Below are 14,506 nucleotides of genomic sequence, written 5' to 3'. Positions count from 1 at the left end.
CAGCTATTTCAATTAAACGAAAAAAGGAGTTCTTAACATAATAGGTGAATTCTCAATCAAGAAGATTGATTTTCAAAAAAATATAAAATTTTCACAAAAAAATTGGATATTTTCACAAGGAAGTTTGATGGTTTATAAAGCAATACATTCTCATCAAAGGTGTCGAACTTTAAATAGTACAACGCAACCTATCTAGAAAACAGTTGAATTTCCTCCTATAAATTTAATTTTTCAACATAAAAGTTAATTTTCTACAAAATAGTTAAATGCTTTTACATTTAGTCAAATTCCTATAAAAATAGTTTTATTTTTAACGAAATATTTGAATTTTCAAACAAAAATATAAATTTTCAACAAAAAAGTTATAAAAAAAAATTTATTTTGAAGCTAAACGGATAAATTTTTACAAAGTGTATTAAATATAAACCAGGTAGTTGAATCAACATGCAATAATCTCAACAACAACAAAATCTTAAATACTTCTACCAAAAAATTTTAAGTCAAGATACAAAACAATTGAATTACACCAAAAATTAAGCTTCTTCAACAAGAAGAATGATTTTTTTATAAATGGAATAATTAAATGGTTAAATTAGTCAAATGCTTTATTTTAATTTGCAAGATAGCTGTTAGTCGAATTTAATTATGGGCTTGAAAGGGATAAATTTGCAATTTGCATTTAATTATAAAATTATTTTATATTAGGTCCGGTCTAAAGATGTAAAATATTTTCTTAATTGGAATTTTAGAAATATAAAATTTTGTAAAAGTTTGATTTTAATAACAGGTTATAAATATTAGTTCTATTCATATTATGTCTCACAAAAAGTCCTCTCAACAAAACGGATTAACTGAAAATATTTTCACTCTTCTCAATTTTTTTCCTCAGAAACCATAATTAAGATTTTAGTCCTTCAAACTAAGTTAAAGAATCGAAAATTTACTGAGAAAGTTTTAAAATAATTTGTTAAGCTCAAAGTGTTCAAAGTTACATGGTTAAAAAAGAAAACAAAAAAAGAACAAACTAAACAAAAAAAATTATAAATCTAATAATCGTTCAAAATGGAATAACATAAAAACTAGAAACGCATGGAATAGGTAATTTTAAAAATAACTGTATGTAGGCAGTATTTTCTAAAAAATAATACAGTGTATTTAAGAAAAAAGATATATTGAATGGAGGTAAAATAACAGTAAAAGGATTTTCTAAATATTCTAAGTAGTTGTTTTATTTCATTATTAAGCATCTTGCCTACCGGAAGGAAATATTTCCAAATTTTTTATTGATCGCGTGCAGACATTAAAACACTTAAGTACGAGAAAACTGTTTTCATCAGCTAAAATAATAAAAATCTAAAAAATTTTGTATGGAAAAAATAAGAAAAATATATAAACAAAAATTTCATAAACTATTGCAAAATAATGAAGTTGTGATCTCACGTTAGCAAATGTCTCATTATTGAGAATGAAGAAGTTTCCAATAGTCACTTTGCACACTTTTATACTCCTCAATAACATCATGCATAAGAGCTTCTTCTGGTTTTTAGGCATGAGGTACCAATTCGACTCGTATCTGAAAAAGTTTCCAATAAATAAATAAAATTTGTTGTCAGTAGATACTTTATTACGTCACCCTATTTTTCAAGCTTTTTCAGTCCTTCCCTTCCTTATCACAGATAAGGAAAAACAAGGGGAATAGTTCAATTTTTTACAAAAATTACGTAATAATTAGAGGGTAAATTCTCAAAAATAAAATATAGGAGTTACATGGAAGGGGCTCTCAAAGTTTATTAAAACACGTGATTAATTTTCTACTGAAAGAATAATTGTCTTTTACCAAAAATGGAAGCGTTAAATTTTTAATATAAAAAGTGACTTTTGAACAAACAAAATAAAAGATTATCAATCTGCTAAATTTAATAAAAAGGTACGAATTTATAATAAAATAGTTTAATCATAATAACAACTAAATGTATGAATATTCGATAAAGAATAATAATTTTCTACCCAGGTAAACAAATTTTCCACAAAATATATAAGCTTTTAAGCTAAAAATTGAATGTTGCACAAAACAGTTGAAAAGATCCATTTTAAATTAGGCAAGGCCCTACAATTGAAATCGCAAAATCTCCGATTTGCAAAAAGATTGTTTTCTAAAAAGTTATGCGTTTTTGTGCTTTGTTTTTCAAAAAAACTGATTTTTTTCTTTAAGCCTCTATAACTTTTGGCCTAATTGAGATATATATTATTTTCTTCCTTATTCTAATAGCGTTCATCGTCTCCTTTTAAAATTCGCCAGAAAATGGAAAAAGGTTTAAAATGAACAAAATGACAGCGGTTTTTCTAAAAGAAATACAAATAGATTTTCTCAAAAAACCTACCTTTATATTTCTTTTCAATTTTTTGTTGAACTTGTACTTCCAGAATGGAGATATATTGTAAGTAAGTTTGCGATATTTTTCATGATTTATGAAAAAAATTTAAAAACTAAATTTTTAGGAAAAAAATGATCCCAGATTCAAAAATGAGAAGCTTTATTAACTTTAGGTTGAAACTTAAAAAAATATTCAGAAAAGTAAAAAAGGTAGGGTTTAAAAAAATTATTTTCTTGAAATTTTGAAAACATTAAGAAAGTATAATTCTGGGAAACGCCCACCTTTTTATATTAATAAATATGTTTCTGAAGTTTCTACTAATAAAAGAAAGGCATCTCAGCAGCATCATGTAGGCTAAACCATCTTTGAGGCCGGGAGAATTTTTGTTTTCACCGAAAAATGTAGTTTTTGAATTTTTTTCGTAAACTATGAAAAATATCGTAAAAAAAACAAGAGATATTTTTTGTAGAACTTTTTCAGAAGTGCAAACTTTTATCTTTACATTTTTTCACATCTATAATTTTTTCGAAGGAAAGGTAGAAAATTCGTTTGTAACAGAAAAGAATTCTCCTGGCTACAAAAGTACAAGCTCAACAAAAAATTGACAAACAAATTTAAAGGTGGGTTTTTTTTGGATAAAATTGATTTTTAATTTTTCAGAAATAAGGCCGAAAGTTATAGAGGGTTAAAGAAAAAATTCTAGTTTTTTGAAAAACAAAGAACAAAATTCAAATAAGCATAACTTTTTAGAAAAAAATTCTGTTCACAAATCGGAAAAAACACATATCGCCTAATTTCCTCTAAAAAACATTATATTTCGCCCCCGAGAGGTTCTGCGATTTCAAGTGTAAGACTCTGCCTGATTTGAGATGGATTCGATCAGTTGACTCTTAAACCAGAAAAGAAAAGTTTTTATAAGGACAGATAATTTTCAATCAGGAAAGATGAATTTTCAACGAAAAAGTTTAATTTTCAACTAAAAAAAACATTTTAAATCCAAAATGGAATTGTTCAATTCTCAGATAAAAAAAGTAATTGTCAAGAACAACAACAATCAATTTTCAAAAAGTTAAATTTAATTAAAAATGATAAATTTTAAACAAAACATGAAATCTTTAACCAAAAATATGCATTTTAAATAAAAAGCTTAATTAAAACCTTCTGTGAGTGACGGGGTACCCCGGTACCCTTCGTGCCTTTCAACTGAAATTTTTTTAATTCGGGAACACGCTAAAAAGCTGAAATTCTATAAGAGTTTCTAACTTCATGTATTTTTTATATTCTCAGAGGTTTTCATCCAGTTATGATATTGGGAAAAGTTGGAAAACTTATTATTTTTTTGCAACTTTTTTAGTGTGACTGTGTAGCCGGGTAGCAAAAATAAATTATATTTAACTTTAAGTTGTTTTCGGGTGTTATTCAAATTTATTATGAGATCGAAAATATAACTTGGTGTGTTCTGTAAGTGAATTGTGTGCTTATTTCGCCAATGAAGGTGATTTTTTGTCACACACTCAAAAGCCATTTTGTTTAATTTTCTATCAATTTTTTGAATTTTTAAGCCAAAAAGTTAAATTTTCTACAAACAAGTTAAATTTTAACACAAATATGTGTATTTGCAAAAAAAAAAGATCATTTGTGACCTAATGCTTAAATTTTCAACTGAAACCGTTAATCTTAAACAAAAAAATGTATTTTTTCAAATTATTTCAAAAGACAAATGTTTAGCAAAACTGTTAAAGAATAATTCTCAACAAAAAATATGATAGTTTATATTTAAAGCAACAAAAGTTTTGAATTTAAAGTAAAAAATAGTCGAATTTGCCCGAAAAAGAGGAAATTTTAAATAAAAATTTAATGATGAATATTTTCACGATAAAAAAAAATCTCCAAAAACATCATTTTTCGTTCAGAAACAATAAAACCGATCAATTATTAAGCGAAAATAAAAACTGTTAAAAAATTTCGTTTCCATCCGATGATTTCAAATTAAAAAAAAAACAACGAATTTTTAACAAAATAATTAGATTTTCAGCCAAAGAGATGGGTCTTTAACCAATAAAATAATTTTTTTGAAACAAATTGGGTCAAATTTCAACTAAGTATTTCAATTTTTCAATGAAGAATATTAATTTTCTTTAAGAAAATACGAATTGATAACAAAACGCTAGTGTCAACTAAACAGTAGATTTTTCATCTAAAAATTATTACTTTTCAACGAAAAGTGAAAAAGTTAAGTTTGAAGTTTAAGAAGGTAATTTTCAGCTAAGAATGATTAATTTTCAACTGAAAACGGAAAAGCTACACTTTCATTAAAGAAAATTAAATTTTAACAAGATGAACCGAATTATCAAGAAAATGGCCAAATTTTAAACCAAGCAAATGAATCTGTGAAATTATTTAAGTTTTCAATCAAGTAATTGAATTTTCATTGAAAAAATATAATTTTTAATTGAAAATTTAATCGTTAAATTTTTAAGTTTAAACAATTAATTTTTAGCCGAAAACAAATTAGTTATATTTTCGACTAAAAGAAACTTACTAAAAAAAATAGATAAATTTTTCACCAAATAGTAAAAAATTTCACAAAACAGATGAATTCTGAACAAAAAATATGATAATAGGTTTTCCAAATAGAAAAAGGAACTTTTAACAAGAAAGTTAGATGTTTTATTGGACTGTATTAGTTTAGTTCACATTTATATTTTAAAAAACGAGAAAAATGTATTTAGATGCTTCAATTTTTGACGACTCTTAAGTATTTATTGAATTTTTTATGGTTATCACAAGTACTCACATGTAATTTAGAAAACGTCCACTTCTGTCTACTAGCATTTGTCCACTATAACAATTATAAAAAAGATGAATAGCTTGACCTAAAAAATTCGTTGCGAACCTCATGACGAAGTCAGGTTCATCAATTCTTTCCACTATCTGTGTCGAAAAAATAAATGCAATAATATTTTAATATTTAGTGTGTACAATGAAAAAATAAAACATTTGAGAAAAATAATCACCAACGGTTTGGCACTCATACAGCACTCAAGGCAAAAAAAAACCGTGCTGGCAAGAGCAGCATCGTGTTTTCGTTGCTGTTCCTGCCTGCTCGAATTTTTTTACTTCGATAAGGGTGCTGTATGAGTGTCCAAACGATGGTAAATATCGTTTACAAATAATTGTTTTATTGTGATATGATAATAATAAAAATAAAAAAGACGGAAGAAATAAAAAGAGAAGGAAGAAGATTTGGTTGGTTGCTTCTCATTTTTCTTTCCTCCTTTTTATTTTTGTCCAAAAAGAGAATTTTTTTTCTTTTCAGAAACATTTTTGTATTTTTAAAAAATGCAATAGGAACACTATAGGGTGGTTGTCCAAATTTAATCGTTGGATTCTTGCTTTTAGTTTTAAGAATAGTGCGCAATAACTGCACATTTTAAATATTTAAATATTTCTAGGGATATGGCGGCTTTTCTTGAAAGAACTTCCGTGTATATTTGAGGTGATTTGTACTTATTTTAATGAATTTTTACGATTACAAATTTTTATATTTAAAAAGATTTCAAAAATTTTTATAAGGTTTCCAAATGATTTACGGGATCCGAATGAAAGGATTCGATTTAGCGGTTATTTTTTAAATAACTTTAAATGATGAATTCACTTAAATTTCTGTTAAAGAGATTTTAAATGATTTCTCCACACTTTAATGCATTTTTATGATTTGCAACAATTTTGAAGGCTTTATAGCAATTTCGAAAAACTTTAGAAATAAAGAAAAATAAAATGAATTACATTTCAAGCGGTATTTACGAAGTTCAACATTTTAAGGAACATAAAAAATAAAAAAAGCTTGTAAAGGAGTTTAAAGATTTCAAATTATTTCAGAAGATTCTAAAAAATTTAAAGCGATTAAAAATTTCAAGACATTAAAGAATCTGATAAGGTTTTCAAAGATTTTAAGGAATTTAGAAGAATTTCACAAAATTCAAAGAATGTTATAAGAACTTCAAAGATTTCATGGGATTTTACAAATTTCAATAGATTTGTAGGTTTCTTTAGCAAATGAATTTGATTTATTTTCGCTTCAAGTATCCTTACATTATTTTCAACTATTTTAAGGGTTTTAAAGATTTCAAAGGGATTTCTAAAAATTTTAACAGATTTCATAGATTTAAAAATATTTCTGAACGTATCAATGTATTTCAACGAAATGTTTGCGTTAATGTATTTTTAAGAGTTTTTGCAATACTACATATTTTTATTAATTATATAATAGTAATGCTAATTAATAATATTAGATTAGCTGTCTGTAAAAAAACAATAAATAAGACGATTGATGTACATAATCTTTTCAAAATCGATCCTTTCAAAATTAATAAATCGGGGTCTACCTATTTTTTTTAGACAATCTCAGCTATGAATTAAAATATTTTTAATAACTTACCATCACTCCTTGAAAACATAAGATCATCGCTGAAACTCCCATTGTGAAAGTTAAACACGTCGCAAAACATGATTCGACTTCATTTACGAACCTGCACCAATTAATATAAATAAAGTTTATTCTTAAAACCTTGATGTTATTAACCTTGAGTTTGAAAATGCGAAATGATTATTTTGAAATTCTTTTTTTAATTTGGAATTCTCAAAAACAACGTCACCTTATTTTGAAAACAGTTTACACCCTTCTCTTTTATTCTCATTTGATAAACGCAGAAAATAAAACACAAAAGTACAATAATGCCAAAGATGAATTTTAAACCAAATGGTCGAATTTTCGAACAAAAACGATTAAACTTCAAATTCAAATAGATTAATTTTCTAAACACATAGTTGAATCTTCAAGCCAAAAGGATGAAATTTATGATATACGGTTGAATTTTCTACGAACAATTTTTCTACAGAAGAAAATTAATTTTCAATTTCACAGGATGAATTGTTTATCAAAAAAGACAATTTTTGAAGAAAATAGTTGAATTTTTAGAACATAAACTATATTATAAAAATAGTAACACCAAATAACCTAAAACAATTCTCCTAAAATCACCAATATGAACAAAAGAGCCCATACGAACAAAATGGACCGAATTAACCCAAGGAACTAATGTGAGCGAGCATGCCCATGTCAGTCAGCATGAACAAATCCACCCAAAGGAATCCTCACAGACAATCAAGCCCCTCTAGCCCATGCAAGCCAACTCAATCTAACCAACAGAATCTAATTAAAACCAAACAACTGACCCAAACTAACTATCCAAGACAAACTAAGCAAAAACAAGAAATTCGAATTAACCCACCCGACCTAACCAACCCAAACTAATTAACTCAAAACAAACAACCCAAACAAATAATCCTAAACCGACCAACCCGAACGGAACAGCCCAAACGAACCAAATGGAACGGACTTAACCATTGGAACTAATGCAAGTGCGAATACCTACGCTAGTCAATATAAACAGACTAACCTTAAGGAACCAACCCAGGCCATTAAAAACCTCCAACCCACTCAAACCAACCCAAACTAATCAACCCGCACCAACTACCTCAAAACAAACTACCCAAACCATTTATCCTAAGCCGACCAGCCTGAACGAAAGAGCCCAAACGAACTTATTGGAACGAAGTAACCTAAACTAACTGAAGCTATCGGGCATGTTCACGCTAGTCAATATAAACCCAAACAAACTAAAACAAATCAAGAAATTCAAATTAACTCACATAAAATCACTAACCCAAGTCAATTAACTAAAAACAAACAACTTACACCAATCACACTAAACCGATTAACCCAAATGAAAGAGCCTAAACGAAACAAACAGAACGAACTAACATAAAGAAACTCACGCAAGCGAGTATACTCACGCTTGTCAACATAAACAGACTAACCTGAAGAAACCAACCCGGACCACCATCTTCGTACAACCCACGTAATTCAACCCAAACTTGCCAAGAGAAACTAATTAAAACGAAATAACCCGAACCAAATAACCCAAACAAACTAAAACCAAACTAATTTACTCAAATTAACCTGCCCGAACTAATCAATCTAAACTAATCATCTTGAAGCAAACAAACAAAAGTAATTATTCTAAACCGACCAACCTGAACAAAAGAGCCCAAAAAAACCGAACAGAATGAACCAACTCAAAGGAACTAATGCAAGTTGGTCAATTGGTTTGCATGAGTTGGCTGGATTTGATGATTTGGGTCGGCTCTTTTGGGCTTGTTTTTTTGTGTTGACTTCTTTAGTCATTTTCCCCAATGCGTTAGGTCCTTTGGGTTGGTTCGTACTGCTTGGTTCGTATGGAAGTATTTGTCCGGGTAGGTTAGTTTTGGTTGATTGGTTTGGATTAGTAATTTTGGGTTAGTTTGTTTGGTTGCTTTGTTGGGTTAAGTTTATGTTTGATCGTTTAAGTTGTTTCAATCGGGCCCGTTCGTTAGGGGATGGTTCATTCTGAAAGGTTCATTCGAGGTTTTACTTCGGGTTAGTTCGTTGGCAACAGCTTGTTCAAGCCATGCATTTATTGACTGGCTACTGACAGCAGCCTGAATTCCGTTGCTGGATATTGATTTTCTGCTTATATCTTATTCTTATTATCTGATTATAAACAATAAATGATATGTTTAGTATGAACGACCTTGAAAAATGTCCTATGTCTTAGGAAAATGATTTTTCCGAAGTTTAACCCTGTGTAACTCAAAAACTTTGTGAACAAAATCGATTGGGATCCATTTAATGTGCATTTTGTGCCTGATCCTTTGTTGGAAAATAAATTTTATCTTCGGAATTTTCGAAAAATAAAAGAAATAGTTATAATACGCTCGTAGGGCTTTCATAAAGCAACCGTCCTTTTTTTGTTTTTTTTTTTTATATCCTGTTTTGTTTGTCTTAAAATTGTCATTTTCGTTTGTTTTATTGAATTTTAAATATTCTACAGCTCTGATACATTTTTTTAAATGAAAAAAGTCTCAAAGATAAATTGTTCGAATTTCCGAAAACTACGAATAGCCGTTCATAGAATTTTTTAATCTTAAAAAAATAGTCTAAAATTTTGAAAATGCTCTAACTTTTCGAATTTTTATCTAAAATAGCTGGTTTACGAACTTGGCCTTCAGTTCCTAACGATAAAAAGTATACCAAAGACTAATCTAATATAATTATTTTTTCATAATTCATCGTGGTCACAGACATGGAATTTTACACATAGACAGAAATATTGGTAAAAATCTGTATTTCGGGTTTAGAGGGTCTCAAAACGTGGAAATTTGACATTTTTAACTAACAACAATAAATTCTTAGCCAAAAATCGACAAATTTTTAAACTAAAAATATTAAACTTGTATGAAAAACAGATTCATGACGAATTTTTCAGAAGGCAGTCATAAATCTATAACCAGAAAATAAATGTTCAACAATGCAGTTTAACATTCAACTAACTAGATGAAATTTTAATGAAGAAAGTTAATTTCTAATAAAAAGAGAAATTTATAAAATTCAATTCCTTTTCAGCAAAAAGTTGCACGGTGAAATTTTAATTTTAAAAAAATAATGAAAAATAATAATTTTGAAGAAAATAGTGAAATTTCAAACCAATAAAATAAATTATAACAAATTGCTTTAAGTTTCAATAAGACAGCTGAATTTTCAAGCCAAGCAGATGAATTTTCTGCCAAATAGTTCAATTTCGAAGCAAGAAAATAATTTTGAACCAAACAGTTTAATTTCAAACTAAAAATGATCAATTTCAAGCCGACAGTGGAATGTTTAATTTTTATTTGAAAACATTAAATTTAAAAAAAAATCATTACAAAATGTTGTGGTCAAATTTTTTATTAAAAAAGATCAATTAATTATCAACGAAAAATCGATTATTTACATTTTTAGTTAGGAAAATTAATTTTTAAATTTTTAACCAAAAGAGCCTAATTCTAAACCAACAATATAACCGTAGACTTTTCAATTAGAAGGAATTAACTTTACACAAGAAAAAGGAGAAGTTTCTTGAAAACAGGAGAAAAAAAGCATTTTAAGAAAAATAAATAAAAAGGAGAGAAGGAAAAAAGTGTTGAGTCTGTATTTACATAAAGGCTTTACCCAGAGGCCTAGCGAGGGGTGGGGGGTGGGGGTATTCGTGGGTGCGACACCCACCGAAACTTTTGACAGTCGGCAATTCTAGGATATCTCGTTAATAAACTCAAAAAACGTACAGGGAATTTCGATAATTTTAAATGAAATCGTCAATTTTTAAACATTTTTAGGCAACCAATGTTAAAGAATGAGCAGTGAATTTGGATTTTCATTCCAATATATTTCCTTGTTTCAAAAATTCGGCATTTTATTCTAAATGTGTCACTCAGCATTTTTCAAGGTTTTATAATCCAAAAATCCTAATTAATTCATAGCTTTTTGAATTAGAAGAAAATTATTATTTCAATCTTGGAAAAATGTAAAGATATAAATCGGCAAATTGACGGCCTTTTTAAATTGAAATCTCAGAAAATATATTCAGATCGTAGCACAGTGGTCAAAAATTGGGAAAAGGTCGCCCAAATTAGAAAATGTTAATTAAATGGGCCAAATTCGATTACTTACGGGTTTTTGAGGTCGCTGATTACGAATACGATGTCAAAAATTTCGAAAACAAAATGGCGGATCCAGTATGGCGGACAATTATGCTAAATAAACTTTCGATTCTTTTCAAAATTGGTATAACGGGGTTTTCATAGTCGCTGATTACGAATCCATTATTTTTAAAAGAAATTAACTATGGATCTAATATGGCGAACTTTTATAAAGGCTCTAAAAGGTCATTATTTATTCTGCAATTACTCTAAAGCTTTAAATAATAAAAATATATACAAGAAGACAGTCAACTCAAAAAATATTTAACAAATCCTTGTATATATTATGAACTTCTATGATCTATACAACGCTTTTAAAAATATTTTTTATTTGAGTCTCTTATTGTATAGAATTTTTTGATCTGAAGCTTTGTAGTAAGTGGCAAAATATTAAAAAATTGCACAAAAATTTATATAGTAGGACGAGGTAATTCGGATTTTACGAGATCGAATGTTTCCCTTCTGGTCATTGAAAAAGTTTTATTGTCTTGTACAGGTTCTGAAAAATGCAGAAAAAATATTTGTTAATACATATTTTTTAATTACAAAAATTAGAAATAAGCCAACAAAGTAATGCGATGGGTCACCGTTTCGAGAAGTAAGTTCAAGTTAAGGTTAGGTTAAGTTTTCATGAATATAAGGTCAAAATTATATTTTTATAAACATACGAGAAAAATGCGTTAAGTGAACCCACCTAAAATTATTGTTTTTTTATCGGATTTAAACTTGGTTAAATTACAGTCATGTTGGAACTATATTAATTAACCGAACCAATTTTCGATAAAGAGGGCCTTGCAGATTTCATGTTATGGACATATATGAAGTTTGAAATAAAAATTGAGAATAAACTCAAAATCGCAGACGATTCCATTTTTGGAAAACAGAAATTTGTTCACCATTTCACAAGTTATGCGTTTTTCGTGAAGTAGTTTTTCACTTGTTTCAAACGCGTTGAATATTACTTATGAAACTCTCACTTTCCGACTCAATCGCTCAGTAAAGAAAAACATTTTATTGTCATTGCATGTCGCTATAAGTTGCACATATACTGCTGAGACTTATCTATCAGTAAAAAATACTTAGGGAAATTTTTTGAGGGGCTTTGACCACCTGTTTTTCGATTTTTGACCACTGTGCGACGCTCTTAAATTGTCTGTTTTGTGGAATTAATAATTTTCAGAGATTCATTTAATTACCCATTTATTTTGTAAAATTAATAATTTTCTAGACTCATTTAATTAACAAATTCTTTCTTAATTTTTTGATTAAAAATAGGCGTATAAACATTTTTGAATCTGAAATTTAAATAATCTATTTCAATTAAAAATGTCTTTCTCGGTTGGCAAAAATTGTTCACAGTTAATAAAAAAAAATTCGAACTCTAAGGCTAAGCACTTTTCCATTTAGAGTAATAAAAAACAAACTGAAAATTGAGGCATTCAGATCGGAACTTTTAAGTTTTAAACTTTTCAAATTGTCGTCTTAAAAATTGTTAAGTAAAATACTTTGTAATCAAATGCTCAAAAATTTCCAGGTGTAAAATTGAAAGTAGAAACACTTTCCCACTAAACAAGTTTAAATTAAATGCAGATAATCTGCAAATTTAGAATTTTTAACTTTTATAAATTATAGAGTTCAAAGATTTAAATTTAATTCCAAAAATATAAATCAGCGTTATCTTTTGCAATGCTCTAAATTAAAGAACAAATCAATAAACCTTGAAAAGCTCTAAATTTGTATTTTCAAATCTTGAGAAAACAATAAGTTGTATTAATTTTATTCAATTTAAAATTATTTTGGAAATATTTTCAGAACTGCTATATATTTTAATAAGTAATAAATGGTAAAAAATCAATGATTTTTATCAAAAAATTTCGACTTTAAACGCTTTTAATCTTTAATTGTTCATGACTTCAAGTCTGCATTTTGAATTTTTTTAAATTAAAAATATCAGCTTAAAGTGAATGGTATCATTATTGAAAAAGATAAAATTCAACTCGTTATTTCCCGGTCAAAAAATAAATTCTTCAAATTATATTGCTTTAAGGCACCGGATTTACTTTGTCTAAAAACTTATATGTATCTTCAAAAGATAAACGCTTCCTCTTAATTCCCTCTCACATTTTCGTAATAGACCGGGAGCTAATGACATATATGGTGGTCGTATTAACTTGTGGTTGCCTTTTTCACCATCGTGTTCTATATGCAAAACAAATACAATAAGCCGATTTTCCAAGGGCCACGTGTGATACTACCCGCCATTTTGAAAGTTCAAAATGTTAAAATTTTTGAGAAATTAGAACAATTAACTAGTGTATGCCGTGTACTTTAAAGCATTCTTCGTTTACCACTTTTATACCCAAAACAACATGGAATCCAAATCCAAGTGATAGTGAGGGTAAATATACAAGGGTTTAAAGTTAATAAAAATGTGGGAAAAAACAATTAACTAATTTTTCAAATATGGTCGAAAAGTCATAATTTAGAACAATTAACTAGTGCTTGAAACTTTCTCTACAATTACACATTTCTATTTTAATGCTAATTGCAAGATCGGCATACAATTTCTGATGTTACTCAGTGTTATAAAGTATTTTAACAGCTAAAAATTAAAAGTATTTTAGAACAATTAACAAGTGTAGGCCATCACTTTTTTTGATAATTTTACCACTAAAAAATAGCTAAGAAACAAGTGGCATACATTTTGCAGTGATACTACTATTTGTTGCTAATTTTTAAAATATAGCCGAAATGTCATAATTCAGAACAATTAACTAGTTGATGCCATCACGTTTTTTGATAATTTTACAATAAAAAAATAGCTAAGAAACAATCGGCATACATTTTCCTGTGATACTCCTATTTGTTCATAGTTTTCAAAATATGACCGAAAAGTTATATTAGAGAAAAATTAACTGGTGGATGCCATCACGTTTTTTGATGGTTTTACAATAAAAAATAGCTAAGAAACAAGTGGCATACATTTTTCGGTAATGCTACTTTTTTGTTAATAATTTTGAGAATATGGCCGAAATGTCATAATTTATAACAATTAACTAGTAGATGCTAGGAACAAGGAATAGAATATTATTTCAGTTTTAGATATTACTTTGAATATTATAATCAAAAAAGTTCGTATCTTCCGAATATGCAGACTTATAATTTTGTAGTTATGAAATGAAGGCAGTAAAATTATCGATTTATATTATATCGCTATAATGAAAATATACATGTTAACGATAAGTCAATTAATTATACATAATGGTATACATTACTTAATTGTTTTGTTTTTTTCTGTCACTTGTTTCTTAGCCATATTTTTTATTATGAAATGATCAAAAATGTGATAGAATCCAGTATTTATTTGTTCTAAATTATGACTTTTCGGTCATATTTTGAAAATTTTTAACAAATAGTACGAGGGTAGTTCAATAAGTCCTTAGAATGACCAACATATGGCGCGCGAATCGCTCCAAATCATCTGTTTTCAGTCAGCACCACTCCCGACTAGA

At 27.9% G+C, this 14,506-nt stretch overlaps 1 protein-coding gene across 2 annotated transcripts in view; it reads right to left on the bottom strand.

Moving 5' to 3' along the window:
* Positions 1-1,203: 1,203 nt before the first annotated feature.
* LOC117172887 (odorant receptor 85b-like) overlaps positions 1,204-14,506 on the bottom strand; it is a 59,276-nt gene continuing 45,973 nt past the window's right edge. The window contains exons 8-11 of one of the 2 annotated variants that reach the window (XM_033361165.1): positions 6,817-6,907; positions 5,173-5,309; positions 1,441-1,573; positions 1,204-1,337 (exon numbers count right to left, since the gene is read on the bottom strand). In XM_033361165.1, the coding sequence (XP_033217056.1) occupies positions 1,281-1,337; positions 1,441-1,573; positions 5,173-5,309; positions 6,817-6,907 (418 nt within the window). In that variant the 3' untranslated portion in view covers positions 1,204-1,280. Of the gene's footprint in view, positions 1,354-1,440; positions 1,574-5,172; positions 5,310-6,816; positions 6,908-14,506 lie in introns of both variants that reach the window. The other variant, XM_033361164.1, reaches the window with a different exon arrangement.

Source organism: Belonocnema kinseyi, chromosome 5 (assembly GCF_010883055.1).
Source record: "Belonocnema kinseyi isolate 2016_QV_RU_SX_M_011 chromosome 5, B_treatae_v1, whole genome shotgun sequence".
Taxonomy (NCBI): Eukaryota; Metazoa; Arthropoda; class Insecta; order Hymenoptera; family Cynipidae; genus Belonocnema; species Belonocnema kinseyi.
The sequence above is the reverse complement of the archived record's forward strand: the minus strand, read 5'-3'. Positions and strand labels throughout refer to the sequence as shown.